Source organism: Pelophylax lessonae (assembly GCF_965119305.1).
Source record: "Pelophylax lessonae genome assembly, chromosome: 2".
In the NCBI taxonomy this organism is placed as follows: domain Eukaryota; kingdom Metazoa; phylum Chordata; class Amphibia; order Anura; family Ranidae; genus Pelophylax; species Pelophylax lessonae.
This window is the reverse complement of record NC_138769.1, coordinates 329,367,167-329,381,163: the sequence shown is the minus strand read 5'-3', so window position 1 is coordinate 329,381,163 and position 13,997 is coordinate 329,367,167. Positions and strand designations below refer to the sequence as shown.

General features: G+C 43.8%; 1 protein-coding gene across 1 annotated transcript in view; it reads left to right on the top strand.

Moving 5' to 3' along the window:
• Nucleotides 1-502: 502 nt before the first annotated feature.
• The window catches only part of MRPS15 (mitochondrial ribosomal protein S15), a 29,326-nt gene continuing 15,831 nt past the window's right edge, over nt 503-13,997 (top strand). The window contains exons 1-4 of the mRNA XM_082247409.1: nt 503-720; nt 2,842-2,889; nt 4,279-4,354; nt 5,488-5,536. Coding sequence (XP_082103535.1) covers nt 585-720; nt 2,842-2,889; nt 4,279-4,354; nt 5,488-5,536 — 309 coding nt within the window. The 5' untranslated portion in view covers nt 503-584. The remainder of the gene's footprint in view (nt 721-2,841; nt 2,890-4,278; nt 4,355-5,487; nt 5,537-13,997) is intronic.

Below are 13,997 nucleotides of genomic sequence, written 5' to 3'. Positions count from 1 at the left end.
GACCCGTTCTAATAGGAGCGACTCAAGTTGCTCTGACTTAGAAAAAGGGTTCTGTACTATTTAGGGGCGACCTCGGAGCGACTTAGACATTTATTATATGAAGTCCGTGCAAGTCGCGCCAAAGTCGCGGTGCACGCGACTTCACAGGTTGCCCCCCAAGTCGTGAACCGGCACTTATACTCAGTTGTGACGTGACTGTATATCAAGACATCGCTTGTTTATCAAGTCAAACTTTATAAAAAGATTTTGCTCGTCTTGCAAAACGTTCTCAAATCAAGTAACTCTCAATCCAAGGTTTTACTGTAGATCAGACCAACATGAGGGACAAATGAGGGACTTTGTTCCAAATGAGGGACAGACCCTCAAAATCAGGGACAGTTGGGAGTTATGGGCTCTCTCATTACCAGGTAAACATTACCAAATCAATGTTACACTTTGTACCCATTAGAGAGAGTACAGACGCGTCTCAATACTCCCTCTAGTGGACAGCCCAGCGTGCATAGAGATCTGTGCTCGATTAGTGAAGCCTGGACAAGATGTCTGCGCCCTTGTGAGAGCTGTCAGTGAGCGTCGAGTTGGTGGCAATGTTGGGGCTGAGGAGAGCGGTGTGTGAAGTCCTGGGCTGGGGTGTCAGAAGCGGCTCTGACTTGCTATCTGCAGGAAGGCAGGTTGTCAGATGTCAGCCATGGATCGGAGAGAGGTGCAGCCGGCCTGCAGCAGGTATATGTGTGTGAGGGTAGTCTCCTCGTGTCCTCCTCAGGGCACCTTGACTTTCTACATCCCATGGGGGGGTCTGTATAGTGGGGACAGCGCTGGTAGATCATTGGATCATCCCTACAGAGCACTCCAGACTGACACATGGGGGCTGCACCATTTCAGACCCTCTGCTAACAGCTGGATTACTAATTAGCAATCATTGGGGTTCTAGAAGAATCTAGTGTACAGTCTTGCATAGATTAAAGACTGATCTCCTGATAAATGTACATGTATTACTTTACTGCTGAGAAGTCTGCAGAGCATTGCACCATCAGTGTATTGCGGGTGGACTCCTGCAGTCTTCACTTGTAAAATGCAGACGCAGTTTGTCGGAGAGTAGATGGCAACATAGGCCCAGTTGGGATGGAATCCATTTCAAGTATATCATCAATTTTAATCCACCCCAGGACAAGTTAACCCTTTGACAAAAACATAAATAAATGCACATTTTATTTGCAGGTGAGAACCTGGAAAGCATTGCACCAGGGATCAGCAGATCTCCTGCAAATCTGTCAGCGGATTGGTTTGGTCGTACCTCGTACGAAGAAGTCCATACATTCTGACAGGAAGACTCAATGAACTACCCCGGCGCCGTGGTAGTATATTGAAAACTACAAGCCGACAGCCGCAAAGGACCTTGTAGTCCCTTCACAGAGCGCTGTAAATGAGTGACGCAGCTGGGCAGGCATAGCCCACGTTTTTTAAAAATGTTGACAGCTAGAAGGGGAGAGAAGATCCCCCACTAGCTGTCACAGCAGGGGAGTGTGGGGTCAGTGCATGTATAACATGTTACATTCCGATTATAGGTGTAACATGTTTTGAAAGTTGAACTTATCCTTTGAAGTGATCCTGTAACAATTAAGCCTATGTGAGAATTGGAACATTTTAGGGGCTTCTTCATAGTGTGGTACATTATGCAATATCTAAGGCCCCTTTAACACATGCTGTCCGTTTTTCATCCATCCGTTGACGGATGAGAAACGGACATCAATGTATCTCTATGTAAAAACGGATGACATCGGATGATCATCAGTTAACATCCGTTTTATCCGCTTCCGTCAATGTCCATTTTTTTGAACGGATGAATGCCCTATTTTTCATCTGTCAAAAAAACGGATCGGATGAAAAACAGATAACAACTGACGAAAAACGGATGGAAAACTGATACATTTTGACGTGACTGAACTGATGAACTGAACGGACCGTATGTGTGAAAGAGGCCTAAAGTAGAACTGAAGGTACATTCAGCCAGATCAGGAGGGACCAGGCGAATTTCCATCCATGTATTGGAAGAGTGATTGTACAGAAGTCAATCTACTGATCAATTTCTGTACAACCATCTTGTCAGATTTTCCCCGCTCAATCAGCACTGCAGGCTATAGCTTTCAACGCTGATCAGTGTATTCTGACATCAAGTGTGTGGATGGGGGAATCGAGTCCTTGATATTTGCTCAACCTGCTGATTGAACAAAAAAAGGGCTAATGTATGGGCCGCTTTACACTTGTTTTTTTTTTTTTCTTAATTTTGGCTAAAGTAAGGGAGAGTTATAACCCCTGAATAGATCCCAACTCAAACGCTATCCTATACAAACACCCTCTAAGTGGTTATAAATAAATATATAAAGTTTAAAAATATTTCATAATGATCAAAACTTCCAAAAAAGTGCTCAGAATCCAATACAGTACTATAATGTCTGATTGAGATATATATATATATCTCATTTAATTACTCCAATAAGGTGATTGTGCTCCAATTATTAAATATATCTTAGTGCAGTTTTTCAAACTGTGCAGTTGTGCAATTCCACTTCTCTCACTTGCACCAAAAATCATACTGTGACCAAAGCGCCCCCCCCCCCCCCCTTGTTCCCACACTTACTGGAGCTTATGGACTTGCTACCCCAGACATTAAGAGTCATAAGCGCTTTTCAGCAGAGATAAACTTTGCTTCCCCCCCCCCCCCCCCCCATGCGCCTCTGTCTCTCTCCCACTCCTCCTTTGCCTATCAAATATATCCTATTTGTATTTTTGTAAGCTAATTTAACATAGTTTATACTTCTAGTGAAGTTATCTTATTTTTTTCAGGTGCAAATCTTATTCAAGTTGCCAGAACATATGCTACGACAAAAGAAGGTTGGTATTTCTGAACTAACAATATAAAGTGCATGATGTCAGCTACTTGGTAAGATTAAAATTCTGCTATGACATATAGTGGTAAATTTACTAAAACTGGAGCACTCAGAATCTAGTAGAACTGTGTATGGTAGTCAATTAGCTTCTAACTTCAGCTTGTTTAATTCATCTTTGGCAATAAAACCTGGAAGCTGATTGGTTTCTGTGCAGAGCTGCACCAGATTTTGTTTGCTCAAGTTTTAGTAAATAACCCCCCTATTGTCCCCCCACCTTCTCAGGCTACATTCAAACTTGTAGTGTTTTATAAGCATGCAAAAAGTGTGTTTACATGTGTTATCATTGATCCCAGTGGAACATACATTTTGCTGGAACCTGCATGAAAAATACAGCAAGCAGGGATTTTTTGAACACCCTGCACCAATACATGTAGGTGTGAATGCTCTGTTTCTCATATATTGGGGTTGATTGAGGCAGGATTTACACTGGTGCGAATTGGATGCGGTATTCCCCACATCCAATTCGCATGTCAGGTGACTGTGACCGGATCTCAAACATAGCTCCGGGACAGCTGCAGACTGTTTGCTGAAGGGTCCTGTGTGTCTTCTGGTCTGTTTGAGGTCCAAATTCAGCCAAAAATTGAGACCTGAAACGGTGAACAGGGACACACTGGACCCCTTGCTGCAAGCCGCTCTGCACACAGTGTAAACCCAGACTTAAGGGCCATACACACTATAAGATTTTCTGAAGACTTTTTCCTTCAGATTTACCTTTTCTATGTAGTGAAAGGGGCTGCCAGATTGCATACAAATTGAAAGTGTTTAGGTTTGACCTCATATTATATGGTTTTGGTAAGTCTAAAGGAAAAAGTCTTCAGAAAATCTTATAGTGTGTATGGCCCATTACTAAAACTGGAGAGTACAAAATCTGGTGCAGCTGTGCATGGTAGCCAATCGGCTTCTAATTTCAGCTTTTTCAATTAAGCTTTGACAAAAAAAATCCTGAAAGCCGATTGGTTTCTATGCAGAGCTGCACCAGATTTTGCACTCTCCAGTTTTAGTAACTCAACCCCATTGTCACCATTTTATGAACAATTTTTTCTGATTCTTTCAACTACTCTGAAAGGGCTGGTAATTTGCCACATTCACCTGGGCTCATTCTGTAATGTTGAAGACCTTTCTATACTCATCTACCCTTCACCACTAAGCCTTGAGATTGAGGATGCTACTTGGATGAGTGAAGAAACCTCAAAAACATCCCAAAACAATTCCAGTAGATTAACGTGTACCGAAAAACCTTAAAAACTGAAGTTGACAAAAATGATTACAAAGCCATAATCAAAACTTTTATATATATTTTTTTTTAATATATGTATGTATTTTTATCCTTCAGGAGTTAGTAGCCAGTTGGATGATTTGCCACCCACATTGCTTAAGAAGGAGTATGGTGAAGTGCAAAAAGTGGAAGAGTAAGTATGTCATGATGAAAACATATGTTGGGTTCTGTAGCACGGGTTCTAGCCATTATGATTGTTACTCTAATGACATTTCTGTATTTTGTTTAGAGCAGTTAAATCTACACTGATTATCTCACTTACTTTGCCCACCTTCCAATTGCTTTCCCACCACTCTGTTCCACCACCACCAGCATGCATGAGCTTCCAGTGTATGATTCAATTTCTGAGCAAGGATAAAAGGTATACAAGGGTGGTGAAAACTCCCTCATTTCACATATGACAGTGTTAAGGTTTGACAATTGGCCATTCAGCCACCAAGCATTGCACTGTTGGTGTGTTACATGTTCTCCTATACCTGGTAGGCCAGCAGTGGATTGTAGCAGCAGAGAAGCAATTTGGAAGGTAGATATACTGTATCTACCTGCCCTATACAATAAAGTCTTCAATTGCTTGTTTATTTTTAACCGGCTCTCATATTGTGAAATACTGCTTAACATTTTAGGGGTTAAAGCATAATAATTGAATTATCTCTGTGCTAGTCCAAAGCACAAAGAACAAAAAGTAAAACATTTGCATTATAGTTAAGCCCTATATAACAGGACACAGTTGTGATCTATCTGCAGTATACTAAGTGAAGATCCTGTAGTGCTGCATTTAAAGAATTTGTTAACCGAACATTACATATTCCTGATAAGTGCCTGCTATGCCATGTACTTGTATGAAAACCTATCCTGTTCTCTTCATATTGCTTCCTTTGTGTAAAATCCCTGATGTTCCTGCCAGTCCCTCCTCTGCTTTACTATTACAAACTGACCACACTAGGTATGAAAAAACAGCATGGGAACTCAGCCCACTCTCCTCCAATGATGAGACTTGTCCTGACACCCCCCCCCCCCCAACCTTGCGCAGCCATTCACTTTACTGCTCTTTCTCCTCCCCTATGTAGCTGAAAATAGAGATTCTGTGATCAATTATATAAAATAGAAACTAAGTGGGTTTATCATGTGTTTTTTTTTTTTTTTTATTATTTATATTTATACACAAATGTTTTGCCTTTTATTTCTATTTTAAACTGAATGAGTTGTTTTACAAGGTGACCATTTACATATACTTCTTCTTTTTTTTTTTTTTTTTTTCCCTTCCAGAGTTAATGAAGTTGTCAAAAGGCTATTGTCATTGAACATGGCAAGTCAGGTCAGTATCTGAGCAGTTTTGTTTGGGAAAAAAAAATCCTTCAAATAGATTAGATTCTCCTTGGAAAATCTTTTTATAGTGTATCATAATCAATACACTTGGGTGTCAAAGAAATGTAATCTTGACCACCTCAATATCGGCATGTTACACCACCTTACTGGCCAGGTCAGTAAGGTGGTGTAACATGTCGATATTGTTTTTCCCTTTTTAGTGCTGTGTACCCAAATTCATTTTACATCTTTTTGTTTTTAACCACTTTCTGCCCGCGCTATAGCCGAAAGACAGTTAGGGCTCTTTCACACGGTCTGCCTCCGTAGGCGGATCCGTGCTGCTCAGCGGGGATTGATCCGCCGATCCCCGCTGAGCCGGCGGATGACAGCTCTGTCTCCGCTTGCAGTGCGGAGAGGGAGGTGTCACAGCCCCCGCTGCTCTCTATGGGGGTTCAGATGAGAGCGGACCGCCTGTCCGCTCTCATCTGATCCGATCCCCAGGACGGATGGAAAATAGATTTCCATCCGTCCGGATTTCATGGACAGGATCGGATGCGGATGGCAGCGGGTGTCAGCGGACATGTCACCGCTGACATCCGCTGCTCCATAGGGCTGAATGGGCATCCGATCAGATCCGCCTAAAAAACTGACAGGCGGATCTGATCGAAAGAGCCCATGTGAAAGAGCCCTTACAGCGTGGGCTTCCAGTGCCATGATCGCGCTGCTTGCGCACGGCCTGCTCTGTGTTTGTCGAGTCCTTCAGACTCGGCTGATCACAGAACAGTGTAAAGGGGCTATGACAACGAGCCTTTACCACGTGATCAGCTGTCAATGACAGCTGATCACGGAAGTAAACAAAAGGCAGTTATCGACTTTTTTCTCTTCAAGATCAGCATGAGGAGAATAGAAAATCGGTAACCAGCTTCTGTTGCAAGGACATCGGTCCCAATCTGTGCCTGCCAGTGCTGCTAATTAGCGCCAACTATTACCACCTATAAGTGCCCACCAGGGCCACCTATCAATGCCCACCAGTGCTTCTGATCAGTGCTGCCTATTAGTGCCCATCAGGGCCCACCACTGATGCCCCATCGGTGCCTATCAGTACAGCCTATCAGTACCCATCGGTTCAGCCTCATCAGTGAAGGAGAAAAATTACCTGTTTGCAAAATTTTATAGCTAACTATGAAAAATGTATTTGTTTTTTTCAAAATTTTCTATTTTTTTTTTTTTGTTTGTTTCTTGAGCAAAAAATAAAAAAAAACATTGGTGATTAAATACCACCAAATCAAAAGCTCTATTTTTGCATTAAAAAAAGATTTAAAAAAATGTTTGGGTACAGTGTTGCATGACCTCACAATTGTCGTTCAAAGTGCGACAGCGCTGAAAGCTGAAAATTAGCCTGGGCAGGAAAGGGGTATAAGTGCCCAGTAAGCAAGTGGTTAAACAAATAGAGCTTTGGTGATATTTAACAACCACTTTATTTTTACTGTATAAAGGAAAAAAAACCCAAAAAATTGGGATTGCTTACATTTACATTTAATTTCTAAATTATTTTCATCTATAATATATTTTCATTTCTAATAGATATTATATAGAGTTGTTTCCTAGCATAAAACATTAGGGTTGCATCGTATTATAACAGATGCTTAGGCAAAAAAATGGGCGTGAGAATGTTGCACTGAATCCTCCCAAAAGCATTAAACTGGGTTTACACCCTTGCACTGCAGGAACATGCAAATACACATTTGTCTGTTTGGGTGCTGTGGTGCCATTTATTCCTAACGGCACCCTAATGCACATTCTTTTCAATGCACCACAACACGCAGTAACACACTACTGTGTGCTATGGTTCACCTTGTTAAAAAAAAAAAAAAAAATGTAAAAGTATGTATCTTTTTTTATGTTTCTTGTATTAGCAAACAGCGAACACCAGCCTAATGATTAGAGGTAATCGTAGAAATAAAATTCCCCCTTCCCTCCCAATCAATCGTGGTCAGTTGCATTTTAAAATCTCCCCCCATTAGTGCTCAGTGGCACTTTAACCCCTTTATGACAGCATAACACATATACGCAGCATCCAAGAGGTGGGCTTTAACCTTTTCGCTGCCAGGCCCTGCACTTCACTTTTAAACTCAGCTGGCCAGACCATTTTTGCAATTTTGTCTTTTCTTTGTGGAGTTTGTAAAAGACACCCCCCCCCCCCCCAAACCATATATTCTCTAGAAAGCCACAGGACCAGTAGAATAAAAAGAATGTGCTACTGATTTTTGCGCAAATGTTTATCAAAACAATATTTTTGCTAAAAATACACTAAAATCATTAGTGATGCACCGAAATTTCGGCCACCGAAATTTTCGGCCGAAAATGGGCTTATTCCATTTCGGCCGAAAATGGGTTAAATATGCCGATATTAAAGATGGCCGTTGCAGGCGCAGCGCAGGTTTAAAAAACCCGCCTCTGGCCGGCGGCGCGCCTCCCGGTGATGTCACTACTAGTGCGATCCGCGCATGAATGAATTAACACATCTGGCGGGCGAGCGAGCGACCGCTAATAGCTATAACTATGTGATCGCTTCACTTCCCTGTCAGCGGAGATACATGCCTGCCTACACTGCTGAGATCTAACATCTGATAGCTTGTACTGGAGACTCTGTGACTGCTAAGTGAACTGTCTGCCAGGTGCTGGGGGAAAAAGTGCATTTCAAAAAAACCTGCCTCTGGCCGGCGGCCCGCCTCCCGGTGATGTCACTACTACTGCGATCTGTGCATGAATGAATTAACACACCGGGCGGGCGAGCGGCCGCTAATAGCTGTAACTATGTGATCGCTTCACTTCCCTGTCAGGCATGTATCTCCGCTGACAGGGAAGTGAAGCGATCACATAGTTATAGCTATTAGCGGCCGCTCGCCCGCCCGGTGTGTTAATTCATTCATGCACAGATCGTAGTAGAAGTGACATCACCCGGAGGCGGGCCGCCGGCCAGAGGCGGGTTTTTTGAAAGGAAGGACACCGGAGGAGCCGAGTGAAAGTAAGGAGATTGCATTGGGATGGTGAGGGACGCTGAGGCAGGGGGGGGGGGGAGGGACGCTGAGGCAGGGGGGGGGGGGGAGGGACACCGAGGCAGGGGGGGCAGGGACGCTGAGGCAGGGGGGGGGGGGATGCTGAGGCGAGCTTACCAATGGTATTTGTTTTAATGTATTGCCACTGCTGGTCACTGCATTAGTGCAACCAGTATCAGTGCAACCAGTGTTAATTAACACTGATACTGGTTGCACTAATGCAGCACAAAGGGGTTAATTAACTGCCACTGGTCAGTCACTAATTCATCAGTGACCAGCAGTGGCAATACATTAACCCCCTCATGCTGCATAATACAAATACCATTGGTAATTAAATTAACCATTATACTGCGACAGGGTGGCAGCTACAAGTGTACACCTGCCTGTTTTTGGTGTATGCACCTGTTCTATCTATTTTAAAATTATTTGGGGGGAAAAAGTCATTTTCGGTTTCGGCCCAGAATTTTCATTTCGGTGCATCGCTAAAAATCATTATTAGCAAAAAACACAGCAAATTTTATAAATATAAAAGCTTAACCTGTATTGAGTTAATAAATAACAAATATTTGTAACTTTTATATTGCGGCTTTTTTGCGCAATGGTGAAAATCGAATGTACGCAAAAATGTAAATATCCAAATTTTTCCAAAAATCTGAAGATTTTCATTTTTCCCTTACAGCTTACGGAATTTGTGAAACACCCCCCAAACCATATATTTTCTGAAAGCATATGACCTTTAGAATAAAAAGAAGGTCCTACTGATTTTTAATGCGAAAATAATCTATTTTCGCTAAAAATACATTAAAATCATTATTCGCAGATAAAAATACAGCAATATTTACAACATTCCTGCTAAGTTCCTACTAAATATAAAAGTTTAACCTGTAATAAACAACAAATATTTGTAAATTTTAAATTGTGCCTTTTTTGCAAAATGGTGAAAATCGAACATACCCAAAAACTTTTTTTAAAATCTGAAGGTTTTCATTTTTCACTTACAGCTTTCAGTTTGTAAAAAAACCCCAAACCATATATTTTCTGAAAGCACATGATCAGTAGAATAAAAAGAAGGTGCTACTGATATTTAGGACCCCACGATTTTTGTGCAAATGTTTATCCAATTACTATTTTCACAAAAAAAAAAAAAAAACTAAAATCCTTATTTGCACACATATAACTTAAGTAATTCCTGCTAAATTCCTCTACTAATGCCTTGTTCAGTGGGGTCCGCTAAAGTTCACGCCCATTGAGGGCCATGTTTACCTGCACAGGAATGCACAGGTATTCTGTACATCCCTTTTGCAGGCAGTCCTATTTATGTCACTTGGGACACAGCAGCTGCAAGGACAGATCTGACACCTGTGTAGGTGCATGGCCCCAAACGCAGACAGTGTGAGCTCAGGGACATGCAGCCACACACAGTGGCTTTTTTCTTGCAGCTGCTGTGTATCAATTGACCTGAATGGGACGGCCTGCCCAGGCATGCACAGAACACCTGTGCATTCCGGTGCAGCTGCTGTGTCCCAATTGATATAAATGGGACTGCCTGCATGTGGGATGCATGGAACACATGTTCATCCCTCTGCAGCTGAACATGGCCCTGTAGCAGTATGCCCCATGTGAGGAAGGCCTTAGGCTTTGTTTAGAATCCTGGAGGGGGGGGGGGTTAGTGGTGGCCAAAATGCATGATTTAGCAATAGGCAATGGATGTAGGTTTTTACATGGAATGAGACTGCCTGAACAGGAATGCATGGAATACTTGTGCATTCCTGTGCAGCTGCTGTGTCCCAATTGACTGCCTGTATGGGGATGCACACTTGTGCATCCCTCTGCAGCTATACATGGGACAGGGTGGAAAAAATGCATGATTGAGATGTGTTTCTGCCACCCACCAACCACACCCCTCAAGCTGCATTAGGCAGCGGACGAGGGTGTTTACATGCTGGGGCTGCGATGCTACACCTTCAAACTAATAGGGAAGTGCCGCAAACGCCCAACACAAAAATGTCATATTAACCACTTGCAGATCGCCGCAAGTACATATACTGCGGCGGTCAGCCCCGTGCAGGCAAAGTGGCGTACCCCTACGTCACTAGCTCCCGCTGCTCTGGGGCGCCGCTGATGACCTGATTGGGTTCAGAACCAATCAGTCATCAGGTCCAGGCCAATGATTTTTGTCCTGGACCTGTTGACCGGTCCTGCCCAATCAGATTCTATTCTGAGCCTGTGTAATGTAAACAAGAAGACCCGCTCTCCCCTCCCATGATCCTTTTTGGATTCATCGAGCGGAGAGAGCACATCTAACTGTGAGTACTGCACCAAGCACATACACACACACTTAGATAGGCACACTTAACCCCCGATCGCCCCCCTGCCCCCAGTTAACCCCTACACCCCCTATCACAACACACACTGTATATAGCATTTTCCTATATACCCGTATAAGTGTGACTTGTGACCAGGTTTAGCGTTTGCGGCCCTTTTACACTTAAAAAACCCGCCACCCCCCCCCCCATAAAGATTTAGCCCCCTGATCCCCCCTGATCACCCACAGTTAACCCCCCCCCCCTGTCACATTGCACACTAATATACAGGAAATAGTGTTTTACTGTATTTTGTATTTGTGCAATTTTGACTTGAGTTAGCGCTAGCAAGTTAGTTTCTGTCCCAAGTAGGTAACCCCTACACCCCCTGTCACAACACACACTGTATACAGTATGTAGCATTTTCCTATACAGTATATAGCCTTTTCCTATATACCCGTATAAGTGGGACTTGTGACCAGGTTTAGCGCTTGCGGTCGTTCCTTTTATTCATAGGATACCTGCCACCCCCCCCCCAATAAAGATTTAACCCCTTCCCCCCTGTCACAAGGCACACTAATAAACAAGTAATATATTGTTTTACTGTATTTTCTATTAGTGTGATTGTGACTTGAGTTAGCGCTAGTGAGTTAGTTTCTCTCCCAAGGAGGTTTAGGGTCCCCGCCACCCCCCCAATAAAGATTTAACCCCCTGATCACCCCTACACCCCCTGTCACAACACACACTGTATACAGTATATAGCATGTTCTATATACCTGTATAAGTGTGACTTGTGACCAGGTTTAGCGTTTGCGGCCCTTCCTTTTACACTTAAAATACCCGCCACCCCCCCCATAAAGATTTAGCCCCCTGATCCCCCGTGATCACCCCCAGTTAACCCCTCCCCCCACCTGTCACATTGCACACTAATATACAGGAAATAGTGTTTTACTGTATTTTGTATTTGTGCGATTGTGACTTGAGTTAGCGCTACGAGTTAGTTTCTGTCCCAAGTAGGTAACCCCTACACCCCTTGTCGCAACACACACTGTATACAGTATATAGCATTTTCCTATACAGTATATAGCATTCTCCTATATACCCGTATAAGTGGGACTTGTGACCAGGTTTAGCGCTTGCGGTCATTCCTTTTATTTTTAGGATACCCGCCACCCCCCCCCCCCCCAATAAAGATTCAACCCCTTCCCCCCTGTCACAAGGCACACTAATAAACAAGTAATATATTGTTGGTTTAGTGTATTTTGTATTAGTGTGATTGTGACTTGAGTTAGCGCTGGCGAGTTAGTTTCTGTCCCAAGGAGGTTTAGGGTCCCCACCACCCCCCCCAATAAAGATTTAACCCCCTGATCCCCCCCCCTGACCACCCCTACACCCCCTGTCACAACACACACTGTATACAGTATATAGCATGTTCTATATACCCGTATAAGTGTGACTTGTGACCAGGTTTAGCGTTTTCGGCCCTTCCTTTTACACTTAGGATACCCGCCACCCCCCCCCCCCCAATATAGATTTAACCCCCTGATCCCCCCCTGATCACATCCAGTTAACCCCTTCCCCCCTGTCACATTGCACACTAATGCACAAGTAATATAGTGTTTTACTGTATTTTGTATTAGTGTGATTGTGACTTGAGTTAGCGCTAGCGAGTTCGTTTCTGTCCCAAGGAGGTTTAGGGTCCCCGCCACCCCCCCAATAAAGATTTAACCCCCTGATCACCCCCAGTTAACCCCTTCATTGCCCTGTCACAGTGTCACTTTTATAGTGTACAGTTTTTTTTCTGATCACTATTATTAGTGACACAGGTGACATTAGCTAGTGTTAGCGTCAGTCTAAAATAGCGCAGATCCCCGGCGCATAGTTATAAATAACCACTTGATTACCACACACACACACACACACACTTCCAATACTAGTATAGTGTTTGAACAGATCAATATCTGATCAGAACTATACTAGGGTTCCCAAAACGCGATGTTTGCACAATCAGCACTGATTCCTGCCAGCACCTGCGTTTAACCCCCTCCGCCCAGCCCACCCCACCCAGGCAAGTGTAGTAATCAATAGATTACTGTCACTTACAAAAAAACACAAAGCACAAAACCGCTGTGTTAGCAGAGTCAGGCCTGATCCCTGCTAGCATTAGCAGTTTTTTTGGTAGCCGTTGAAATAGTCCTTGACAACCAGGTGCTTTTATTACCTGTGAGTCACACTACTGTACCGAAAAATTTAGTTACTAAAATTACGTTGGTACAGTAGTGCAGAGGCTTATAGTATACTGACCATGTCAGATGAGAGCGATGGGGAAGCCTCACTGGCAGAATCAGGGTCAGTATACGAACCTGATGACAGCAGTAGCTCCCTGACAGATAGCTCTGACGGCGGATGGGTTCCTGTTAGACCCAGGCGTACCCAACCCCATTCTGGAGTTGTTGAGATGCAGGAATCGCAGGGTGCTCGTATGGAGCAGAGTGTCGGTACTAGTGCCGCTCATCCTTCTGGTGGCCTGGCAAGCGCCAGCGGCCTAGTACACCCTGGACCTAGTACAACCAGCACTGCAGTAACACTTGGTGACATGGCGAGTCCCATAAGTGCAGTTGAAGCTGGTGCGGTGGCTAGCACGAATAGTGGCCTGCAGCCACCGCGTATTCGAAAACAGGCCCGTAGAGCCCATAGTGCCCTCCCTGATGCGCTGGCATATCCCAATTGGCAACCCACTGATACTACAGCGCCAGTAATTCCCCCATTCACTGCCCAACTTGGAATCCACGTGGAGGCAGCTGGTTTTATGCCCCTGAATTTTTTTGAGCTGTGCTTCACGGAAGATCTTTTCAGATCTGTTGTAGATCAATCAAATGTATAGGCACAACAATTCATTGCCGCCAACCCAAATTCACCCCTTGCCAGACAATTCGACTGGAAACCTGTAACGGTTCCCGATTTTAAAATCGTTCTGTGCCTTTCCCTCCACATGGGCATAACCAAAAAAGAGTGAATTGCGGCTATATTGGTCCACTAGCCCAATTCACCATATGCGTGTGTACTCTGCCTCCATGTCCAGGCCGAGATACGAGCAAATTCTGCGATT